Below are 21,282 nucleotides of genomic sequence, written 5' to 3' on the forward strand. Positions count from 1 at the left end.
CACACACACACACACCCACACACACCCCTGGTGGTGAGGGGAAGGAGAAGTCTGGATAAAAGTATCCAAACTATGAAAATATAAAATATGTATTAGATGGCAGTAAGTGCTATGGAGAAAAATTAAGTTTTAGAAAAGGGGGCTGGGGGACTTCCCTGGCACTCCAGTGGTTAGGGCTCCACACTTCCACAGCAGGGGGCACAGGTTCTATCCCTGGTCGGGAACTAAAATCTCACATGCCACATACCGCAGCCAAAAAAACAGAAGGAAAAGAAGAAAGGAATGGTAGGGAGTGTGGGGCTTGGGGGGCTAGGGAAGGCCTCACAGAGATGAGCAAGCTATGTGGACATCTGGAAGAAAGCATTCCCAGGAGAGGGCAAAAGCACTTCACACATGCTCTTCTCTGAATGCTCTGAAAGAGAAACGTATCAAGTGTGTCTGGGGAAGAGCAAGGAGAACAAAGAGGGGGGATAGGTAATTAGATCAAGGAAGGCTTTTTTTTTTTTTTACCTGAAGTGTAACAGAAGGTCAACAGAGGGTTCTGAGCAGGGGAGTGCTGTGATCTAATTTACAGCTTGAAAAGATCACTCTGCTGCTGTGTGGAACAGACAGCAGAAGGGGAAGTTTGAAAGCAGACAGACCAGTAAGACACTACTGCAATAATCAGGGCAAGTCATGGATGATGGCTTAGACTAGGATAATGGAGGCAGAGGTATAAGGGGTGAGTGAATTTTAATATATTCTGAAGGTAGAAGATGACAGGATTTGCTAAAGGTGGAAGGAGGGAAGGAGGAAAAGAGGGGAGGGAGGAAAAAGGAGGGAATGAAGAAGGAAAGGAGAGAGAGAGAGAGGAAAGGAAAAATGGCAGTAAGTTTGCAAAAAAAAATAGCACAGGTTTCTGGCCTGAGCAACTGGAAAGGTTGAGCTGCCATTAACTAAAATGAGGAGGACTGCAGAAAAAAAATTGGAAGGGAAGATGTTACCAGTTCGGTTTTAGACAAGTTTAAAAGGATGTATTATACATCCAAGACGAAATGTGGAGTAAGCAGTTGGATAGGAATCAGGAATTCAGGTACAAGGTCCAGGCTGGAGATAATATGGGAGTTGACAGTGCTGAGACAGAGGTATTTAATCTAGACGAAATGAACAAAGGGGCACCCAATGGTGAGAGGTTGGAGCAATGAGCAAAGATTTCAAAGGATGTGAAACAGAAAAAAAGCTTTTCCAAATGGTATAGGCACAAACATTTAAAAGATTAAATTTTTTAAATTTAAAAAAATCTAAAGAAACTCAGCAAATGATATGGGGAGAATCTAGGCAGCTAGTGGGAATGTTTAAGTGCCCCCCAGGGAAATTCCTCTGCAATTTCAAGACCAATAAAGCAGTTCCTTATCTGCTTTATTTAAAACAAAACCTGCCCACGGTAAAGCTTACAGCCCATGCCACCACACACACTAGGTAAGTCTCCATACTGCCTTTTCTTACACTAGTAACCACGTGTCCAGACTTCTTAAAAAGAGCCTGCAAATGAAAGTGCAAAAACACCAAACACTGAAAGAAAACTATCCATTAGGGGACAAAAGAGAATTCTCTTTAAAAACAAAACAAAACAAAACAAAAACTTATTATGTTCTTCAGACAAATTTGAAATGATCCTGTATTCACATGATACTATGAAAAACAGAACGAGAGAGTTTGTGGAAATTTTTAAATATGCCTGTCTTAAAAAAAGAAAATATAGGGGGACTGAAAAGAAAGTCAAGAAAATATTACAGAGTAGAACAAGATCAAGTTAAAATTGAGAGAAAAGGGAGAAAAATCAAGGCAGGAAATTTATCATCCAACTAACAGAATTTCCAAAAGAGAACAATGAAAAGAACAATTTTTAAATAGAAATAATGTAAGAGAATTTCCCAGACTGAAAGCATGGGTTTTCAAATTAAAAGGGTGCACAGAGTATCCAGTCCATAACTAACTAACTAGTACCTAGACTTATCACAGTAGTTTTCAGACATCAAGAACACATAAGAGTAATAACCTATAATGGAAAAGAATCTGAAGAGTGTGAGTGTGTGTGTATAAATCAATCACTTTGCTGTATACCTGAAACACTGTAAATCAACTATACTTCCATTAAAAAAAAAAAACAAAGACAGAAAAACAAAACACCACAGAGAAAATCCTAAATATCCCCAGAGGAAAAGCCCTAGTATTAATAATGGAATAAGAATCAGATGGGCTACCAACTTCTCAACATAAAGATTAGAAGCCTCAAGATAATGAAGTCACGCCTTCAAAGTTTTTTGAGGATCAGAATTCTGTACCTAGTCTAAGTATCAATCAAATACTTTCGATTTCTAAGGGCTCAAAAAATTTACCTCCCATAGTTTTTCTTAAGTTTCTTCATGATGTCGTGACAAAACAGAAGACTATACTGAGAAGACAAAGTGGGATCCAGGAAATGCAAAGCAAACTCGGAGGAAGAGTAAATCCTGGGATGACAGCCTTGAACCAGACCTAGAGAGCAACCAGTGAGATGAGCAGAAGAGGACAGAGGCTCTAGGAGGAAGGTACCTGAGAAAAAAGGGGAACCAAAGATTTAATAGTATAAGATGATAGACCTTCAGACTATAATACAGGTAGGCAATGCAAGAAGGAGGAAAAAAAGAAGAATCAAAGAAAAACAAAACACTGTACATAAGGAGAAAAATGTAAACAACTCTAGGGAACCCCTAAATGAAGAACTCCAGAAGATGATGTAAACTTGGCCCTGAAAAGTATTTTGAGTCTTAATGATTTAAACACTGCTTAGTGGTTCTCTACTTTTACAGTCAACCTACAAAGCATGGTAACTGCAACTAGAAAAACAGAACAAAATGTATATTAGATCTTCAGCAATGTAAAAGTACAGGTGACAGAATTTAGAAAGTGGGGAGATGAGAAAAGATGTATCAGAATTAAAGGACATAAATATCGTTATCTTTCAGGAGTCAAAATATATGATAAAGTTAATCAGATAAGAAATAGGTGTATTACTTAAAATTATAAAAGTAGTCAGTAGAAGAACTAAAAATAGTGAATTTACCACATGGGCTTGGAGGCAAGGAAAATTGAGAGTTAGATACTGATATACTGTAGCAAGAAATCAAAACATAACATCTATAGTTGGTGAATTAAGAAACAGTGGTATAAGCATATTACAGACATAGAGAAAATGAAAGTCAGTCATAAACAGAAGCATTTAAAAGTGGTGGCCTCCAGGAGAACCAGTGTGGAAAATAATGAAGCAAAGAATGTTACTTGTTATTTTAAATTGTTCTATACTATTTGATTACTTTCTAATCTATCAGCAGGTATTACAATGATTTGTTTTGTTTTTCCAAATTTTTTATGATGAGCATATATTTCATAATGTACCATATTTTACTTTAAATATAAAATTTTATTCAATATACCAAACAGGAAAAATAAAAGGAAATCCATGACTAGACACATTGTAGTGAAACTGCTCAACATCAAAGACAAACAGAAGATCCTGAAAGCAGCCAGAAAAAAGACAGATCACCTACAAAGGAACAGACAATTAGAATAACAGAAGTCCACTCAACAACCATGGAAGCCAGAAGACAATGGAATAATATAAACAAGGTGCTGAGAGCAAATAACTCTTGTTAACCTAGATTTGTATATGCAGTAAAGCTAGCCACTGCACAAGAACAAGGAGAAATGAACACTCTTGTAGGTGAACAGGCTCTTGAGGAAATTTACCACCAACAGACCTGTTCTAAAGAAACTTCCAAAGAATACATTTCAAAATACTTTAAAAGACTGGAAAATGACAACCCCCAAATAACGTTCAAGAGATATGAGGAAAAAAAAAAAAAACACAATAAATATGTAGGTAAATGTGAACACACACTGCCTGGGTAAAATAATAATGGTGCCCAATTTATCCATTAAAAAAAGGACCAAAATGAAAACACTGGAAACATAATATAAAGTCTGAGGGGGTAAAACTGGAGCTAAGGTATTCTAAAATCCATTTACTGTATGGGGAGGATGGGGTCAGAATACTAACTTCTGTAATATTATATCTGTATGGTAAAATTTCAGTGGTAACCAATAAAAGAAGAGAAATACAGTTTAAAACAGTACAAAATAAAGGAGAGCTGGGTAATCAACAACAATTACAACAGTGATTAATGAATCTTTAAAAAAGACTAAAAAGGTCAAAAAATGAAAGCAGGCACATACAAACCAAAAAAAGGTGACAGAAACTAGTCCAACTCCATCAATAATTCTCATATATGTGAATGGTTTAAACTCATATAAAAAGCAAGCTCAGACTGAATTTTAAAACAGTAATCTAGCTTTATGATAGTTAAGAGGTACGTACGCCTAACAAGGTCAGAGAAGACTGAAAAATGCATGAAGCAGATACATGAAGCAAATACTAACTAAATAGCTATATTAATATCAGACAAAACTGACCTGAAGATAAAAGCATCATTTAGTACCTAAAGGATTATAGATATAGATAAAAGGTTCAATTCATCAAGAAGATGTATCTTCCTGATTCAATTCATCAGGATAATTATAAGTATATATGCAGCACCTAGTTTAATAGCCATAAAGTAAATGAAACAAAATCTACCAGAAGTACAGAGAAATGAAGACAAATTTGTGATCCTGACAGGCAATTTCAAAACCCTCTCAAGCACTGATAAGTGGACCGAAAACTCAGCAAGGTCAAGATCTGAACAATATTAACTGTAGAGCTTTGTCTACTAAATGCAAAATTCTCAATTCAACAAGTAGAGTCCACTTTCTTCCAAAATGCACACGAATGATGTACAAAACTGACTGCCTTAAGTCTTAACTATTTTCATAAGAGTATGTATTATACAGATCACATTATCGGACCTCAATGAACTTAAGTCCATAGTATATAATTTAAAAGATTAACAGATAAAACCCAAAACTTCCATATACTATGAATTTAAAACACTTTTAAATAACTTATAGATCGAAGAAGATCATAATGGGAATTAAAGATAATTAAAATAATGAAAATGTATATATCAAAATTTGTGACATGCAGCAAAAATGACATGTCAAGAGAAATTCATAGCTTAAATGTTTACATTTGCAAAATAAAAAGGACAGGCTAAGATTAGTAAGAAAAAATATAAATGGGTATATTAAAAATAAAAGCAGAAATCAATGAAATAGAAAACACACCAAAAGAGAATAAAGCCAGAACTGTTGTCGTGATCAATCTTTGAAAAGACTGACAAAATACACTTCTAGTGACAGATTAACCCAAGAAAAAAAGAGAAAAAGCAAAATGTTGTGAGGTGGCTAGCCCAGTAAAAATACAGAGGTCAGAAAGATGAGAGAACACTATCAACAACTCATGCCGAGCTTCCCTGGTGGCACAGTGGTTGAGAGTCCGCCTGCCGATGCAGGGAATACAGGTTCATGCCCTGGTCTGGGGAAGATCCCACATGCCGCAGTGCGGCTAGGCCCGTGAACCATGGCCGCTGAGCCTGCGCGTCCAGGGACTGTGCTCTGCAATGGGAGAGGCCACAACAGAGGCCCGCGAAAAACAACTCATGCCATTACATGTGCAGAGATTTTTAAAAACCTGTCACAGGGCTTCCCTGGTGGCACAGTGGTTAAGAATCCGTCTGCCAATGCAGGGGACATGGGTTCGAGCCCTGGTCAGGGAAGATCCCACATGCCGCGGAAAAACCAAGCCTGTGTGCCACAACTGCTAAAGCCTGAGCTCGAGCCCAAAAGCCACAACTACTGAGCCTGAGCGCCACAACTACTGAAGCCTGCGTGCCTAGAGCCTGTGCTCTGCACCAAGAGAAGCCACCTCAGTGAGAAGCCCACTCGCCACAACTAGAGAAAGCCCATGCGCAGCAACCAAGACCCAACTCAGCCTAAATAAATAAATAAATTTATTTTTAAAAACAAAACAAAACCTGTCACAGACAAAGCTACAAAACAGTGAGCAAGCACACTAATTAACAACTTCGAAGTGTGTCACTTCACGATTGCACACCAATGGTACCAATAATAGTAACAGTCCTCATCAGTAGATACTTGATACCTTTTCAGTTTTTTAAGCTTTCACTTTAAAACAAAACGATGATATAGAAAGCCACACAAAAGTAAGAATTTAATGAGTTCTTATAAGGCGAAACACCCTTATAATCACCATTCAGATCAAGAAAATAGACTATGTAAGCTACCCCACAAGCCTCCCTTCATGTACTCCAATATAATCAGTCCTACTCAAAAGCAACCACCATACGCCTTCTATAGTAATATCTACAGTTTGCGGTTTTATCACACAAGTGTACATACCGAGACTCTATAGATTAATCTTGCCCCTTTTATTTTGTCTTTTAACTCTTTTAATCTAGAATTCTCAGGCTGACCTAATACAGTGCCCCAGAGAGGGTACTTTGCCTGTTGCACACTCATGGTGCAGCAATTAATATATTCCTCTGGCCCCTGTACTTCCTGCAAGCTGACTGCTGCATCAGAAGCTTGATCACTCAGGTTCAAATCCTCTGGCAAGACTAAAGCAGTGTTCTATTCTTTCATTGGGAGGCACAAAATAGCTGATTTTCACTTTAAAAACCATTTTAGGGCTTCCCTGGTGGCGCAGTGGTTGAGAGTCCGCCTGCCGATGCAGGGGATGCGGGTTCGTGCCCCGGTCCGGGAAGATCCCACATGCCGCAGAGCGGCTGGGCCCGTGAGCCATGGCCGCTGAGCCTCTGTGTCCAGAGTCTGTGCTCCGCAACAGTGAAAGGCCCGTGTAGGGGGAAAAAAAAAACGTTTTAGTAGCCATTAATTATCAGTGCCTAGATTCATCAATTCACAGTTAGTTGGGAAAAACCACTAGAATTCTATCATTTTGTTTTCACTTATCAGCTAGAATAATTTTATTTATTTTTTTTTTGTGGTATGCTGGCCTCTCACTGTCGTGGCCTCTCCCGTTGCAGAGCACAGGCTCTGGACGCACAGGTTCAGCGGCCATGGCTCACGGGTCCAGCCGCTCCGCGGCATGTGGGACCTTCCCGGACCGGGGCACGAACCCGTGTCCCCTGCATCAGCAGGCGGATTCTCAACCACTGCACCACCAGGGAAGCCCTAGAATAATTTTAAAAGATGCTTCTTTCATCTACTATATCACAAGGGGTAGCAAACATTTTCTATTTTAAATTCTGTGGGCTTTATGGTCTGTTGCAACTATTCAACTCTGTGGTTGTAGTATAAAAGCAGCCATAGACAATACATAAATAAATGGGCATAGCTTACTTCCAATAAAACTTTACTTACAAAAACAAGTACTAACTCCTATACTATTTTGATACCCAGTGGTACCATCCTTAAAGGAAAGACAGCATAAACACGCAATTACTTTATTTCTCTGGTTTCCAAGACAATGAATTAGTATCTATTATCCTCCAAAAGGACCAATTAAGGGTTTACTTAAAAATGCCATCATGAAATCACAGATTCAAAACTGTTGGACAGACTTCAATTCACTGCAAATCCTTACTAAAGCTCAAATCCCAGTTTCCAACTACTCTTCACAAATTGGCCCAATTAGTACCTACTGGCTACTTTAAGGGTTTTCCCATTTTCAGGTCCATGATTTATTGGAACTGCAAACAATGCTGACACAGCAAACTGCACACCAGAGTCAAAGACTTCTTTAAAAAAAGAGAGAAGAGACAAATATAGGATGGAATCGTTATGGCTTCACAAAACAAATAAATCTGAGATGAACCTGGAACAATTTAAAGGACACAGCTGAGAAGGAATGAAAAAATGTATTCCAGCATTGTAAATGGATTAAGTCATGACAAGCAGTTTCGGTGGGTTTTTTAAATCAGATCTCAGTAGAAGAGGAAAAGAACTAGACTCTTTCCTCATGGGAACAGAAGAAACGGGTTGGAGAGCAGTGGAGAAGGGCTGGGCAGGCCCAAGGGACCAGAAACTGCCTAAAGGCCAAGCTGATGACATCAGTCCTAGATAATGCATAGTAGGGACAGAAGCTATAAATGCTCTCACACAGGAGTCACATGATCAGAGTCACACTTTAGACAGGAGAGTCTGTGCAAGAGCTGGGGGTGGGAGGTTGAGAGAAAGGAAGCAGAAAGATCAGCTGGAAGTATGTCAGGCACAAGGGGATAAAGTAGTATCACTGGGACAATAAGGCAGTTCTGGCAGGTCAGAGACAGGATGCTCAGAGAGGGAATATTTAAAGATTTCAAGTTCAAAAGAAGAGGGGTAGGATTAACAAAAAGAAGAAAAGGAAGAATGTAGGTATCTATGTATCTTTAAGTAGAAGCTTTCTAAAGACTGGCAATTATTAATGTTAGGTGACTGGGTTCATGGGAATTCACTGCACTATTTTCTCCACTTCTGAGAACACTAAAAATTTCCCTAATGATAAGATTTTTTTAATTCTAAAAAGTGTAGGTATAGACTTTCCTCATGGTCCCTTATTCTATTTGGGGGCCTATTAAGCCCTTTTCTCATAGTATAACCAACATTTCATATATACCCACTGGAAAATATTTAATGCCTCATGAAAAAAGTGTAATAGGCAATGAAATATCATTTAAATTATTACCTTGACTTTTGTCTATATTATCTCCTTTTGTTTCCTCTTCTTTAATGGGGGAACTTATTCTGGGGGCCCTGCTTTGCCCCTGGACCATTTCTGCTAGCAATTCTTCTTGAGAAGTTCGAGTTCTGGGGGCAACTGGAAGTGTCTGTTTCTGGGAGACTTTTATATAAAAAGCAAAAAAGATGGAAATCCAAATGAAGTAATATTTCAAAACTCAACAGTGAACATCATATTAAATATAAATGCCTCCTTGGGTTTAGAATATATGAGAAGTTAGAAACAGTTCATAGACACCTCATTTTTCCTTATAATATTCTATAACTTAGTTACCCATACTTATATAAACAGCATTTATACATTTTAAACTACATGCCATAAATACACTGCAGCACACATGTATTCATTTTTAACCAAATGTAGTCTGGGTTCTGCCTAATGATTCAACAACAATTTCAAATTGTAATTCAATGCTATCTCTCAAAAAACTTGGAAAACTCTCCAATTACAAAAGCAGGAAATTAAGGTCACAGTGATGTCTAAATTTCTCATCATTGTAAACACTCAATATTGCTGACAGACCAAAAAAAGAGAATGTAAACAGATGAATTGTTATGTCAAGTGTTGGCCTTTGCCTGATAATACTTAACCCTATAAGCCAAAAGCTGTTTATGTTCAGGGTTAAATTAGGGATGAGGAGAAGCAAGGAGACAGATGACTATCAGGCTCAAAAGTTGCTAGCTTACAGTTTATTTCAGTTTTCACTTTAGAAGGGGGTCACATAAAGAGATGCAAAGGACAACAGAAAAGCAGAACAATGCGAAAAGAACAGTCATCAAATCCATAGCAAAAATAAAATTTAAAAATTTAGAGTGGGTAATCATCACAGCTTATTAACAAAAAATTTTACGTATTGGCTATAGCACATGGGGCACAGAGTAATGGGTTCTACCGAGAGGAAAGAAACCAACCTGTTCATATACTAGACAAATTTTTCTAATTTCAGCCTCTTAATATTTTCCAATTTTGCTCCCTTTTAAATAACATAAATTCATATCTAATGTTGACTGAATGCTATAAATATGAAAGTCTATCAAATTTATCTCATATTTATCAAAACTCCCTTTAAGATTTATATATATATACATTTATATATTTATATATTTCACTTACATTAGAAAGAGGGAGTAAAAGGCATTACAGTTGCTCAAAGAACTAAGTTCCACTGACAGTCGGGAAAGCTTCTCAAACTGGTCAAATCTCCTTTCAATCATTCTCTGAACCTCACCTTGGTCCTGACATCTGGCAGGCATCTTTATTTTATCACAACTTAAGGAGCAATTATCTATAGCTTACTCAAGACTTATAGAAATCTCTTACTTAATGTCCAAATAATACATTTAAATTACCTGCAGAGTAGTTAGTTGTTTTTGTTACGGATTCTTGAGCTTCAGATATAGCCTTCAAAATCAGATTCTTGTTAGCTTGTTTGGAAGGTGGAAGTGAAGGTCTAAAAAAGTTAAGAAAAGTATTCTGATTAAATTTTAGATTTGAGTTCTTAACATGCTAGCCATCCATTATACCTTTACTACAGCCTTCTCTTAGGTTTGGACCAAACTAGCTGTAGTTTTTAGGAAATGCCAACTGGATGAGAACCTTATAACTTTTTAAAATAATGAATTTGGATCAACCTTCCTCCCACCCATATTACAGTTTTTAATATTCTTTGCAATCTTCTCCAATTTTAGGCAACTTCTCTTTCATTAATGTAAGTGTTTCTCAAAAACCAATGGAAAAGTCTTACATGGTATTAAATTTATATTTTCATAATACCCTCTTCAAGGAACCCAGAAGACTCCACCAGGCGATGAAAAATTAATGTACAGACATGTTCAGGTACCTCCGTTCAGGTTTCGCTGGCACTGACACACTGCTGGAGATGCTTCCTGTACGGGACCCACAATCATCATCTTCCTCCTCTTCTTCTCCATCATTACTGAATTTTTTTACTTTAACAACTGAACTTACCACAGGCAACTTTCTCTTCCGAAAGTTTTCTTCCTGCAATCAGATAAATTTCCACTTACCTAGTCTCAGAAAATAAAATTCTACTACAGAATACTTTCTTTTCAAGAAAAAGCCAAGCACATTAAGAATTCATGGGCTATTTCCTTGGTTTCTTATAAAGATATAAGTAATATCTCCAATAGCCAACCTTTAGCTAAAACAAAAACCAGTGCTTTACATTCAGTTATAAACAGCAGCATATAGCACTGTTGAGGAAACCAATAAAATGGAGTTACTCAATTGTTTACTAGCACTTGCTGTGAAGGATCTAATATTGACCTAAAATCCTCGCAAAATGATAAGGTAAGGTTAAATCTATCTCAAATGTTAGCATACAGGAAAGTAAACAAGATGTAAAATATCTGTAGCCAGTTGTGGAGAAGAAAATCTGATGTATTATGTTGAGCAGCACAGAAATCAGTTTAAAACAAACTTTCAGTATGTGTTTAGTTATTCCATGTACAATTTAGTATTAAGAACTGACAATCTGCAGCCTAATGAGTCAGAATTTAAAAGTATATACAAACCTCAATGCTCATCTTTTCTGAGCTATTTCTGAAGAAGGGACTGTAAGTCTCTTCTAAGCTGTTAAGCACTTCTGGTTCACACAAACGTCCTGTTTCATATACCCGGCTAGTCTGAATATCAAGTTGCTTGGCAGCATGAATACTGTTTTGCTGTTGTTGAAACTGCAACCTGTTTAAATGAGCACCATTGTCTGCATTTCGACTAGCAGGTGGTCGATAAATTTCAATAGAAGGGCGAGAAGAACCATACGTAAGTGTCACTGTAGGTTTTTTCTGAGATAAGGGATTCTCCTGCACAAAATTGAGGTCTTCATCAATGAGATCATCTGGTTCTGGCTTAATATCAATCACATCTTCAGAGGGTGCTGGCTCCCGCAAAGGTTTCACTGTTGACATTAGTCGGGTTGCAGCTCCATCATCGTAAGTCTGTCTGTTAAAAAAGGAAAACAAAACCAAAGAGGGTGTGTTACCTATTTAGAGCAGTATCTTCAACTCTTCAAAGGATATTTAGATACATCTTAATGAAAAAGTACAGACAATCCCTTTCTGTAGTCCATTAAAAACTACTTTGAAATTGCATTCTTTTTTTTGAACTTTGATTTACATTTTACATAAAAGGTAATCATACTTTTGTCTTATCCTTCATTATTTTATTCCAAAAAACTGCTCATGACCACCTCATTTCCAAAAATTTCTGAAAACAGCAATTTAACGACATTAACTAATATAAATGTCACATACACACAACCACCTGCCCACAGGCCTACACAAGACTCTTACCTGACATTAGTGGCTTTCTGCTCCTGTGAACTTGTAGAAACCCTAGATTCTCTTTTTTCAGGTCTAGTGCTAGAAACTGCAAGAGGTGGCACTGCAGCTTCATGCCTTCTCTCATCTCCTCGACTGAAACTGCTCTTGTTTGAAGGTACATTACTATCAAAGATGTTGGTATCGGAAGATTTTAGACTAGAGGGGTCTAGAAAGAAAAACACATGGTCCCTTGAAGCTGTTTTTATTATTTTGAACCTTCCCCTTCTTCACCACCAATTTTAAAGCAATAAATATGTGTTCTTCCACAACATTTTTAATGGCTGAATATTAGTACATACACAGTGATATAATAATACATCTAATTTACTATTACTGAACTTTTAATTTTCAATTATAAATCACTGAAATATCCTTGAAGCTAAATCATTGCACACATCCATAATTATTTCCTTAGAATAAATTGCATACTTTCCCTTCCCTTGTTCAAATCATCTTCAAATTATATTAAGATTATTGCTTTTAAGTTCATAAAACTGTGGCCTTCCTTAAAAACTTCAAATGAACTACTATTTTCAAATTTATGGGTTTTTTCCCCAAAGCAGTATAAATGCCTTCAGAAAAACGAGCACATGCTATAACAAATTCCAAAAAAACCCAGACATCATCTTTATGAACCTTACCAGTTGTTACAGAACGAAGTTTATCTAATACACCATGAAGCCTAAAAGAAAAAACAAACCAAAGAAGTTAAAGCTTCTGTTAATCAAGAAACATTGGATTTCAACTGTCACTCTAAATTTGATGACATTTTAGATCTAGTCTTCAGATAAACACTGACAGATGGTACTGAATGAAATTTAATGGATAAATAGTATTAAAATTAAGTTTTACATTTTTTTAAAAAAGGCTGTACATGAATATTGTAGAATAATCAAAAATGTTATTTTTTCATCACTATTTTCAACATCTAGCCTCTGCAAAAATAAGGGCAAGGATTATTATGACCACACAGCACTGATCCACAAAGAATATCACTGTTTCAAAAGAACTAAAGATTCAAGGTAGATAAAAGGAGATAAATTACCATAAACGTAATGTATTATTAAAATTGTTTTAAGCACAGTTTAAATTTATTTTTTATCTACTTAGATGGTTTCTGGAAGAACTTAACCCTGAGAGGTGAAAAAAACTTTAAAAATAATCTCAAAATATACTGTATCACTTCACTATAACTACTATTTTAAAAACTAATGCTGTAAACAAGCCACAACCTTAATTATAATATAACCTATTTTAGTAGTTATGTACAAGGCAAAATTGTCTTACAGTCCTTCCAGGAGGCCAGGCATCCTAAAAACACCAGAAATACCTCATTATAAAATAATGTTTCACCCAGAACCCAGTCACATGCCACTATCCCCTAGGATACAGTTATTGCAGGGCTCCAAAGAATCAGAATAGTCTGTTTGTGGTGGGTGTAAATGAACACTTAAGAAAGCAAAGTGTCAAAACAGAGACAATATCACTTTTACCAGTACATGGTAAAGAATTAAATTTATGGCAAGATGAAAGAGTTGAATTAATGTGATTTTAAATTCAAATTCAGTTGGCAGTCTGCTTATGTAAGAAATTTGTCTAAAGCACTCCCTCAAGTTATCTGAGAAAGGATCTACTAGGTCAATGTCCCATATTACATTACTGGGATTTGAAGTGATCCAAATGTTGAACCAAGACTAGTCATAAAAAATGTACATAAAACAAAACAAATACCTGGACGGCTGAAGGATTAAAAAAAAAAAAAAGGCAGTACTCTTGATAATGGTACTTTCCCCAGTCAAAAGCACCATGATCTCTCTTCTTTTGGTAAACTCTGGGGACAAACCATAATAAGTGGGTTAGGTCACCCACACTGTAGGAGTGTATATACCAAAACATTTAAGGAACAACCACTGCACTCAATGTTCTTCAAAAATGTGTAATATAGGGCTTCTCTGGTGGCGCAGTGGTTGAGAATCCGCCTGCCGATGCAGGAGACACGGGTTCGTGCCCTGGTCCGGGAAGATCCCACATGCCGCGGAGCAACTAAGCCCGTGAGCCATGGCCACTGGGCCTGCGCGTCCGGAGCCTGTGCTCCGCAACAGGAGAGGCCACAACAGTGAGAGGCCCGCATACCGCAAAAAAAAAAAAAAAAAAAAAAAAAAAATGTGTAATATAAACCCAGAGAATTCTGTGTGGAATTTCAAGAAAGCTTCACCAGAGTTATAAAGGATACAGTTGCCCACTGGGGCCAAAATGCCTTTAGGACAAACTTTGGTTTAAAGGCAAGTTAACCAGTTTCATATCCCTCCTTATTGCCTATCTGGTCTCCCAGTCTCTTGCCATTCAAATTAAGCAGGACACTCTGCTCATGCAACTTTTGCTCCATCTATCAACTCATGCTGCAACTGGTGGTTCCCAGTGATGACCTTTATATGATCCTTCCTGCTCTATTCTCAGCCACATCATTACCCACCCCCAGCTCTCACTCTACCTCAAACCTGGTACCATCACCTGGCCTGCCTTCATAAATTAAATCTCATGCTTTTAGTCAGTATTCTCAACCAAAGGAATATGTGGTTTGAAAAAGGACATTGAAAATTAAAATACTGATTTATATTTGAACACAAAGTTGCCTATTTCAAAATTCCAAACTTCAAAAAGCTCCAAACTAAAAAAATGATCTGAAATTTTGTCAAAAAACCCTGCCTCCTAAGTTAGCTGACTGAAGAAAGCAATTCAGCAAGTCAACCCAGTCCAAAAAACATCTATAATTGGTTTTGGTGGAGGGAAAGGAATGATAACATGCTGAAGTTTACAAAAGAAACATATTAACTACAGTCAACACATACTAAAGACTTGTTATGGGCCAGACACATCTGCGAGCACATTACATGTATTAGCTTATTTAATTTTCACAACAACCCTATAAAGACGATTTATGATACCCATTTTGCAGATGGAGAAACCAAGGAAAGAGGCAGATCCAGGATTCAACCTTGGCAGTCTGGCTCCAGAGGCTGTGCTCTCAACGCTCACAACCTGCCTCACAACACTGAATCTAACTCTCCTGTCAAGAACCTCTTTTCAGACAGAACACCTATTCTTGACTTGAGCCAAACTTTGGTCTGAGGGGTAAATATTCAGAAACATACCATACGGTGAATCGAATTGTGTTGTTCCCTAGAAACAGGGACAGGTCCTCTGTCATTTGGTCCTGACTTTTCTTGTTGGCCACCATCACCATAATGTAATCAGGAAGTTCTTCATCTATTTAAAAGGAAAAGTATATAAAAACTTTTTATGCTTTCCTTAATACTTTCTTCTACTTGAAGCTGATGTGCTTGAAAATACAGATGTAGCTCTAAGAATGTCAGCTCTAGTGGAATTACGCTGGACAAAAAGTATAGCTTTCTTTCTCTTTATTCCATAAGTATTTCAATTACTAGAAGAACAGAAACTAGGAATAACTAAAAAATATTTACACAACTAGATATTTTGAATTACGGTATCAAACTTGAGAGTGCATTCATTTCCTTTAATCTTTTTAAATAATGCTCATTAAATTCAGAAAAGCTTCCAGAAAGCATACTGGACATTTCTCAAGAATAATACTGAGTTTTGTTCAGTTTTGTGCATGTTTGTTACAAAATGACACTTGTTTCTCAAGGAACGCCTTTATCCTTGGTAAAGGCAGATTTTAATTAGGGTAACAAACTTGCAGCAACATCAAATAAACTAAAACCACCCCAAAATTATACATCATTAAAAAAATTTAATCTTAAGATTAAGTAAATGATTTCTATTCAACTCATCGTTTCATTCTTATACCCTCCTAACAGTGAATTATCAAGGTGAGGTCTAGGACCAAAAACAAACAAAAAAACCCCAAAACCACCACAATAAAAAGATAAGAAAGCAAAAGCTATTTATCAGGAACTTTGATCCCTACCAAAAACATTCCTTTAGATTCTTTAATGCCTTAAATATTCACAACATTTCTATGTGGGCAGAAAGGTTCATTTCAGAACTACTATAAGACATTTGTTTCAAGAAGAAATATCAAAAATCCAGTTCAAGAAAAGCACAAATACACTAAAGCCCTATCTACAAATGGAAACAGAGAAATCAGAATACTTGCTAGAAGCATGCAATTCAATGTTAGGAGAAAAAAGAACAAGTAGCCAGTCATTTGTTATTTTCTTTGTAAAGTATCAAAAGGTTCCACTGCTTTCTGGCAGCTTATTTACACAGTGTCCCTACCATGGGCTGTCATTGGTAACCCAGGAAAGGAAAACAAAGTTGGGGTGCTTTGGCAGCCTTGACTCTTTTTCTCCCTCATAATGTCAATAATGAAAACAAATAGGCTGTGTTTTCTGACACTATATATTAGTTTGCATTTTATAAAATTTTATGTAAATGAGATCAGCAGTTGTTCTGGTACAGGGTGGGGACAAGGACAGACAGTAGGGAATGATACAAAAGAGCCCCAGGAAAACCCAAAAGGAAACTTTTGGAAGTGATGGATATGTTCATTAGCTTGATTATGGTGTACACACATCAAGACATAGCAAACTGTAAATAGGTGGAGTTTATAACAATTATATTTCAACAAAGCTGTTAGAAATTCGTAACATTGTTCTCTCAGTAGACACAAAATGAGAAATAAGAATCTAATGAAAACTTAACGTGTTCCTGGGACTTCCTTGGCAGTCCAGTGGTTAGGACTCAGTGCTTCAATCCCTGGTTGGGAACTAAGATCCCGCAAGCCTTGTGGCACGGCCAAAAAATAAAGTGTTCATGATACATTCCTACAGAATTCTAATAGCATTCTCAAGTTCATCTGAAATCTATGTACCGAAAAACAGTAAAATGTTGACGGTTCCTGCAAGTTCATACTTCCTAAAATGTGAATTTAAGACTGCTCTGAATTATAACTGCCATCTCACTAAAAGTACTCCACTTTAAACAAACACACAAATGAAACCGTATCAACTCTTAAACAGTTGCTCATCTTTATATCCCACTCAATGCCTTGAAAATAGATATTCAAATATTTACTAAAGGACTGTTTCCATAAAAAGGTTTCCAGTACTCCAGCACAAAGAAAGGGATTAGAAAGTCACCCTTTTCAGAAGGGCAATGATGCATACACATTCAAATAATTAGATAGCTAACTGTAAACAAATAATGCATATTTCAAACAGTTTAATGGTGATCCCTGTTTACCCACTTAATCAACATTTATGAAAAAATCTGGTGCTCTGCTAAGCCACTGAGACACAACCAATATGAAGTTTCTGCCCTCAAGAAACTTCCAGTCAAGAAGCAGAGGCAAACAAGTTGAGAAGCTGTGCTAATATGTTAACAGCTGGGACAGATGAGTTCAAGAGGAGAATACAGGAGTGACTCCTATCCTTCTGTTAGCTCACCAAGTTTCTATTAAGAAGCAACCATAGTAGAAACATAAAGGACCCAGAAGACCTGAGTTCTTGGGTCTTAAATCTGCTGCTGACCAGCTGTATTTAGCCCTTCCAAGACTCCATTTCTTTATTTGCAAAAAAAGTAAATTACCTGCCATCCCCACTCCAGCACTGTGTTCAGGTACAAATAGAACTCTATGAAAATATTTTGAAAACTATAAAATACATGGTATCTTTACTACAATTACGCTTCACATTGGACTACGTCAAGCTTGTAACCAGGTTTTTAATATTAATAGGCTCCAAATTCTTGGTTTGAGGTTTCTGATAAATGATGGGAATCATCAGATTGAATTTAGACCCAATTAATATGTTTATGTTTTCATGTGCTAGAATTAAGAAAGTTCTCACAGTAGGTTTTCTGTGGATTTCTTTTTGACCCAAAACAAGTTGTTGGCACAAAGATTAAATTAAGTGTTGAATGAATAGAAGAATAAACAATCCTGGTTCAGCTTCATCTTTACCCTGTGAGCCTCTATTTTCTTACCTGTTAATGTCTTACAACAATCCTGACAACAAATAATTAGTACGGGGCAAACTATCATCTAGTCTCAGGCCCCCTTTACACTACTGAAAATTACTGATGATACCAAACAGCTTTTATTCATGTGCGTATATCTACTGATATTTACGATACTAGAAACTGCAACTCAAAATTTTTAGATTTCTTAATTCATTTAAAATAATACACCTATCCCATAAACAATAAACCCATTTTATGTTGTTCTAAAAAAAGAATGTGAAGAAAACCTGGGCTCACACAGGTATGCAACTGAAAAAGGGGTATTTTAATACCCTCTTCAGATAATGTGGATATTCTTCTGTGAAACTACACCAAAACTCAACGAGTGGTAGTTTCTTGAAGGTAAGCAGCAATATTGAAACTAAAAACTGTATCAATGACCTTTTTGTACTCTGTTACACGAAAATCCATTGATCCATCCTGCACTTTTAATGGATCTTTCTTATCCCTGTACAATTTAAAAACATTCATGCATTGGTCATTTGAAAAAATACTGGTTCACTGAGCTATACAAACCACTGGCATACGGATACATTTCATTATACAATATAGAAGAACCATTTACTAATATCACCACGCTGTCAAATTTATGGAGGAAGACAAATTTTCCAAAATTCTGATTTTCATTTGAAAGCTCAACTTTGTCATTGGCAACAAACTCTACTAGTTCTTTACCTTTGCTCACTTTCAGGAAAATGTCTGCCAAAAACCCAAATTATGTAACTAGCCCGTTAGTCTTTCTTAGAAGTTAAAAATGATGTTCCAAAGGGTAAAAGGGGGGAGGAGGATGCATAAATTAGGAGTATGTGATTAACAGATTCAAATTACCATAATTAAATAGATATGCAACAAGAACTTACTGTATAGCAAATGAAACAGTATTCAATATTTTGTAATAGTTTGTAACGGAAAATAATCTGAAAAAAATACATATATATATAAAACTGAATCACTTTGTTGTACACTTAAAACTAACACAGTATTGTAAATCAACCAAACTTTAAAAAATAGTTCCAAAAAAAACAAAAGAAAAAAAAATTCCATGAAAAAGGTGGCTAGGTCAGTTCTCAACTCAATCACAAAAATTCTTTGCCTTAAGACAACCCATCACGCTTCTGTATGGCAGAAGTACTACCTGAGTACTTCCTATTTCCTAACACCACATATTAAACAGATGTAGTCAGGGCCAGGGTTTAAAAAAATATTTTACTTCATCACTTACGTTCATAAATGAAACTGACCTCTCTTTTTTTTTTTCTTTGTAATTGCATGTGGAAGGGTGGTGAAGAATACGATAATTTCTTGTAAAGTCTGGTGTGAGATACTGATTCGGGCTAAGGTACCAGCAATTTTACTCACCACTTTTGCACAGCCCAAATGTCAGCACGGTGAAAATGGCAAATACCCTGTCAGTATTAATATGAAAATAGTTTTGACTTCAGAGACCCTCCCACACCTGGAGAACAACTATCATAAGTGGTAGCTATTATTTTTATAGGAGGCACCTGTAGCTATTATTTTTATAGAAGGCACCTGCTTTGGAGCCAAACAGATGCAGGTCTCAATCCATAAAACCTTGCTCAAGCCAAGCACCCAAAGCCTGTTTCCCTGCTTGTACAACTGGGGATATTACCACTTACCTTCCAGTGTTCTCCTGGGGATTATCGTGACCTAATGCATGCATATACGACAATAATTAAGCACAGTGCCTGGCCCAGAGTAAACACTCAAAATTATAATCTATAAAAGAATTTTTAAAAAGACATTACCGTCGGGAGGTAAGAAAAAAAGGGGCAGAAAAAATAAAGAGATCTGAAAATAAAACTCACAACCACGAGAGAGGCAAATGCCAGACAGCAACATTTATATGCAAAATAATAATTCTGAAAAATGACGATCAAGAGGAAAGGAAAGATAATAGGAAAAACAATAAAAATCAGACATATATTAAAGAAAATATGACAGACTCTCAACAGAGGAAACTAAACAATTTCAAAACACCCTATTAGAAGGGGATCTGGAAAAAAAATCAAGGTTGCATAGAAAGCTTTCAATGGAAAGATAGTACGGAAAAGAAGTAACCAGGGAGTATCAGATTCGAAGGTAAAAGGGCATCTCTCCAAAGTCAATGGCATGATAGGAAAAACGCATTCCTAAAATTAAATTCGCTGCAAACTCTAAAGTCTATTAGGCTAACAACGGAAGACTTACCAACGTAAGCTCCTAGTTCTTGCAATTTCCCCTTAATGGCACTCTGAGGGAAGAAAAAGACCATCGTGCGCGTGAGAAAGGCGGCCCTGGGTAAACAGACCGACTGCAGCGCAGAGGCAACTTCGCGAACGCGCACACCTCCTGCCCGCCGTGCGCAGAGTGGGGGTGGGGAGACGCCTCGGGCCCCCCAGCCCCACCCCAAAACCCCTACTCCGCGGCGCCCCCTGCGGCGCCCCCTCCAGCTCCCCGCGCGGCTCTCGCCGGGACCCCAACGCCTCCCTCCGATTTCCGGCGGCTCCTTCTTCAGCCGCGAGCCCGCTCTCTGAGGCCGGGGCTGCGCCCAGGCCCGAGGCGGCCTGGCCGAGGAGGCGCTGCTCGCCGACCCCGCGGCCACTCAAGAGCGCCGGCGACGAGCAGGCCGCGGCGTCCAGGCCGGGCCCCACAACCCCCGTTACTCCTGACAACCGCGCGCCCGCCCGCCCGCCGAGGCCCGGCTTCCCGCCCCCACCCGACGCGGGCCTCACCCGGATCTTGCGGCTGATCTCGGTGCCGATCTCCATGGCTCCGGGGCCGGCGGTGGGCTCAGCACCGCGAGGGGTTCCGCTCACTGGGAGCCGGAGTCCAGCTCCCAACCCGCCGCCTCACCACCTCCGCCACCGCCGCTCCCGGCCGCGCGCTCTGCGTGACCCGCCCCCACCGGCTAGAGCCAAGTCGAGCGCGCCTGCGCCTAAGCTTGCGCCTGCGCGCACTCGGGCCCGGGGAACCGGCACTCTGGCGACCTCTGCTGGCCGCGAGGAGAGCCGCGGTAAAACCTTAGAATTAAAGTAAGCGTAAAGAGAGGACTCCCCTCTCCCCATATCTGCTAATTCCTGAAGTGGTCTCATTAGTTATTAATTGCTGCATAACAAATGACTGCACACATTTACCATCTTGTGGTTTCCATGGGTCTGGAATCTGAACACAGCTTAGCTGGATTCTCCGCTCAGGGTCTCATAAGGCTGCAGTTGAGGT

The 21,282-nt window shown here is 38.1% G+C and overlaps 1 protein-coding gene across 8 annotated transcripts in view; it reads right to left on the bottom strand.

The window, feature by feature from the left end:
* ZC3H14 (zinc finger CCCH-type containing 14) overlaps nt 1-21,001 on the bottom strand; it is a 41,325-nt gene extending 20,324 nt beyond the window's left edge. For 4 of the 8 annotated variants that reach the window (XM_059059530.2, XM_059059523.2, XM_059059522.2 and 1 more), the window contains exons 1-9: nt 20,796-20,973; nt 20,272-20,314; nt 15,210-15,324; nt 12,699-12,739; nt 12,028-12,223; nt 11,248-11,677; nt 10,554-10,714; nt 10,063-10,163; nt 8,660-8,815 (exon numbers count right to left, since the gene is read on the bottom strand). In XM_059059530.2, coding sequence (XP_058915513.1) covers nt 8,660-8,815; nt 10,063-10,163; nt 10,554-10,714; nt 11,248-11,677; nt 12,028-12,223; nt 12,699-12,739; nt 15,210-15,324; nt 20,272-20,314; nt 20,796-20,831 — 1,279 coding nt within the window. In that variant the 5' untranslated portion in view covers nt 20,832-20,973. Of the gene's footprint in view, nt 1-8,659; nt 8,816-10,062; nt 10,164-10,553; nt 10,715-11,247; nt 11,678-12,027; nt 12,224-12,698; nt 12,740-15,209; nt 15,325-20,271; nt 20,315-20,795 lie in introns of all 8 variants that reach the window. The other 4 variants (XM_059059531.2, XM_059059521.2, XM_059059528.2 and 1 more) reach the window with 3 other exon arrangements.
* Between the last annotated feature and the right edge of the window lie 281 nt (nt 21,002-21,282).

This window comes from Kogia breviceps, chromosome 3 (genome assembly GCF_026419965.1).
Source record: "Kogia breviceps isolate mKogBre1 chromosome 3, mKogBre1 haplotype 1, whole genome shotgun sequence".
Lineage (NCBI taxonomy): Eukaryota > Metazoa > Chordata > Mammalia > Artiodactyla > Physeteridae > Kogia > Kogia breviceps.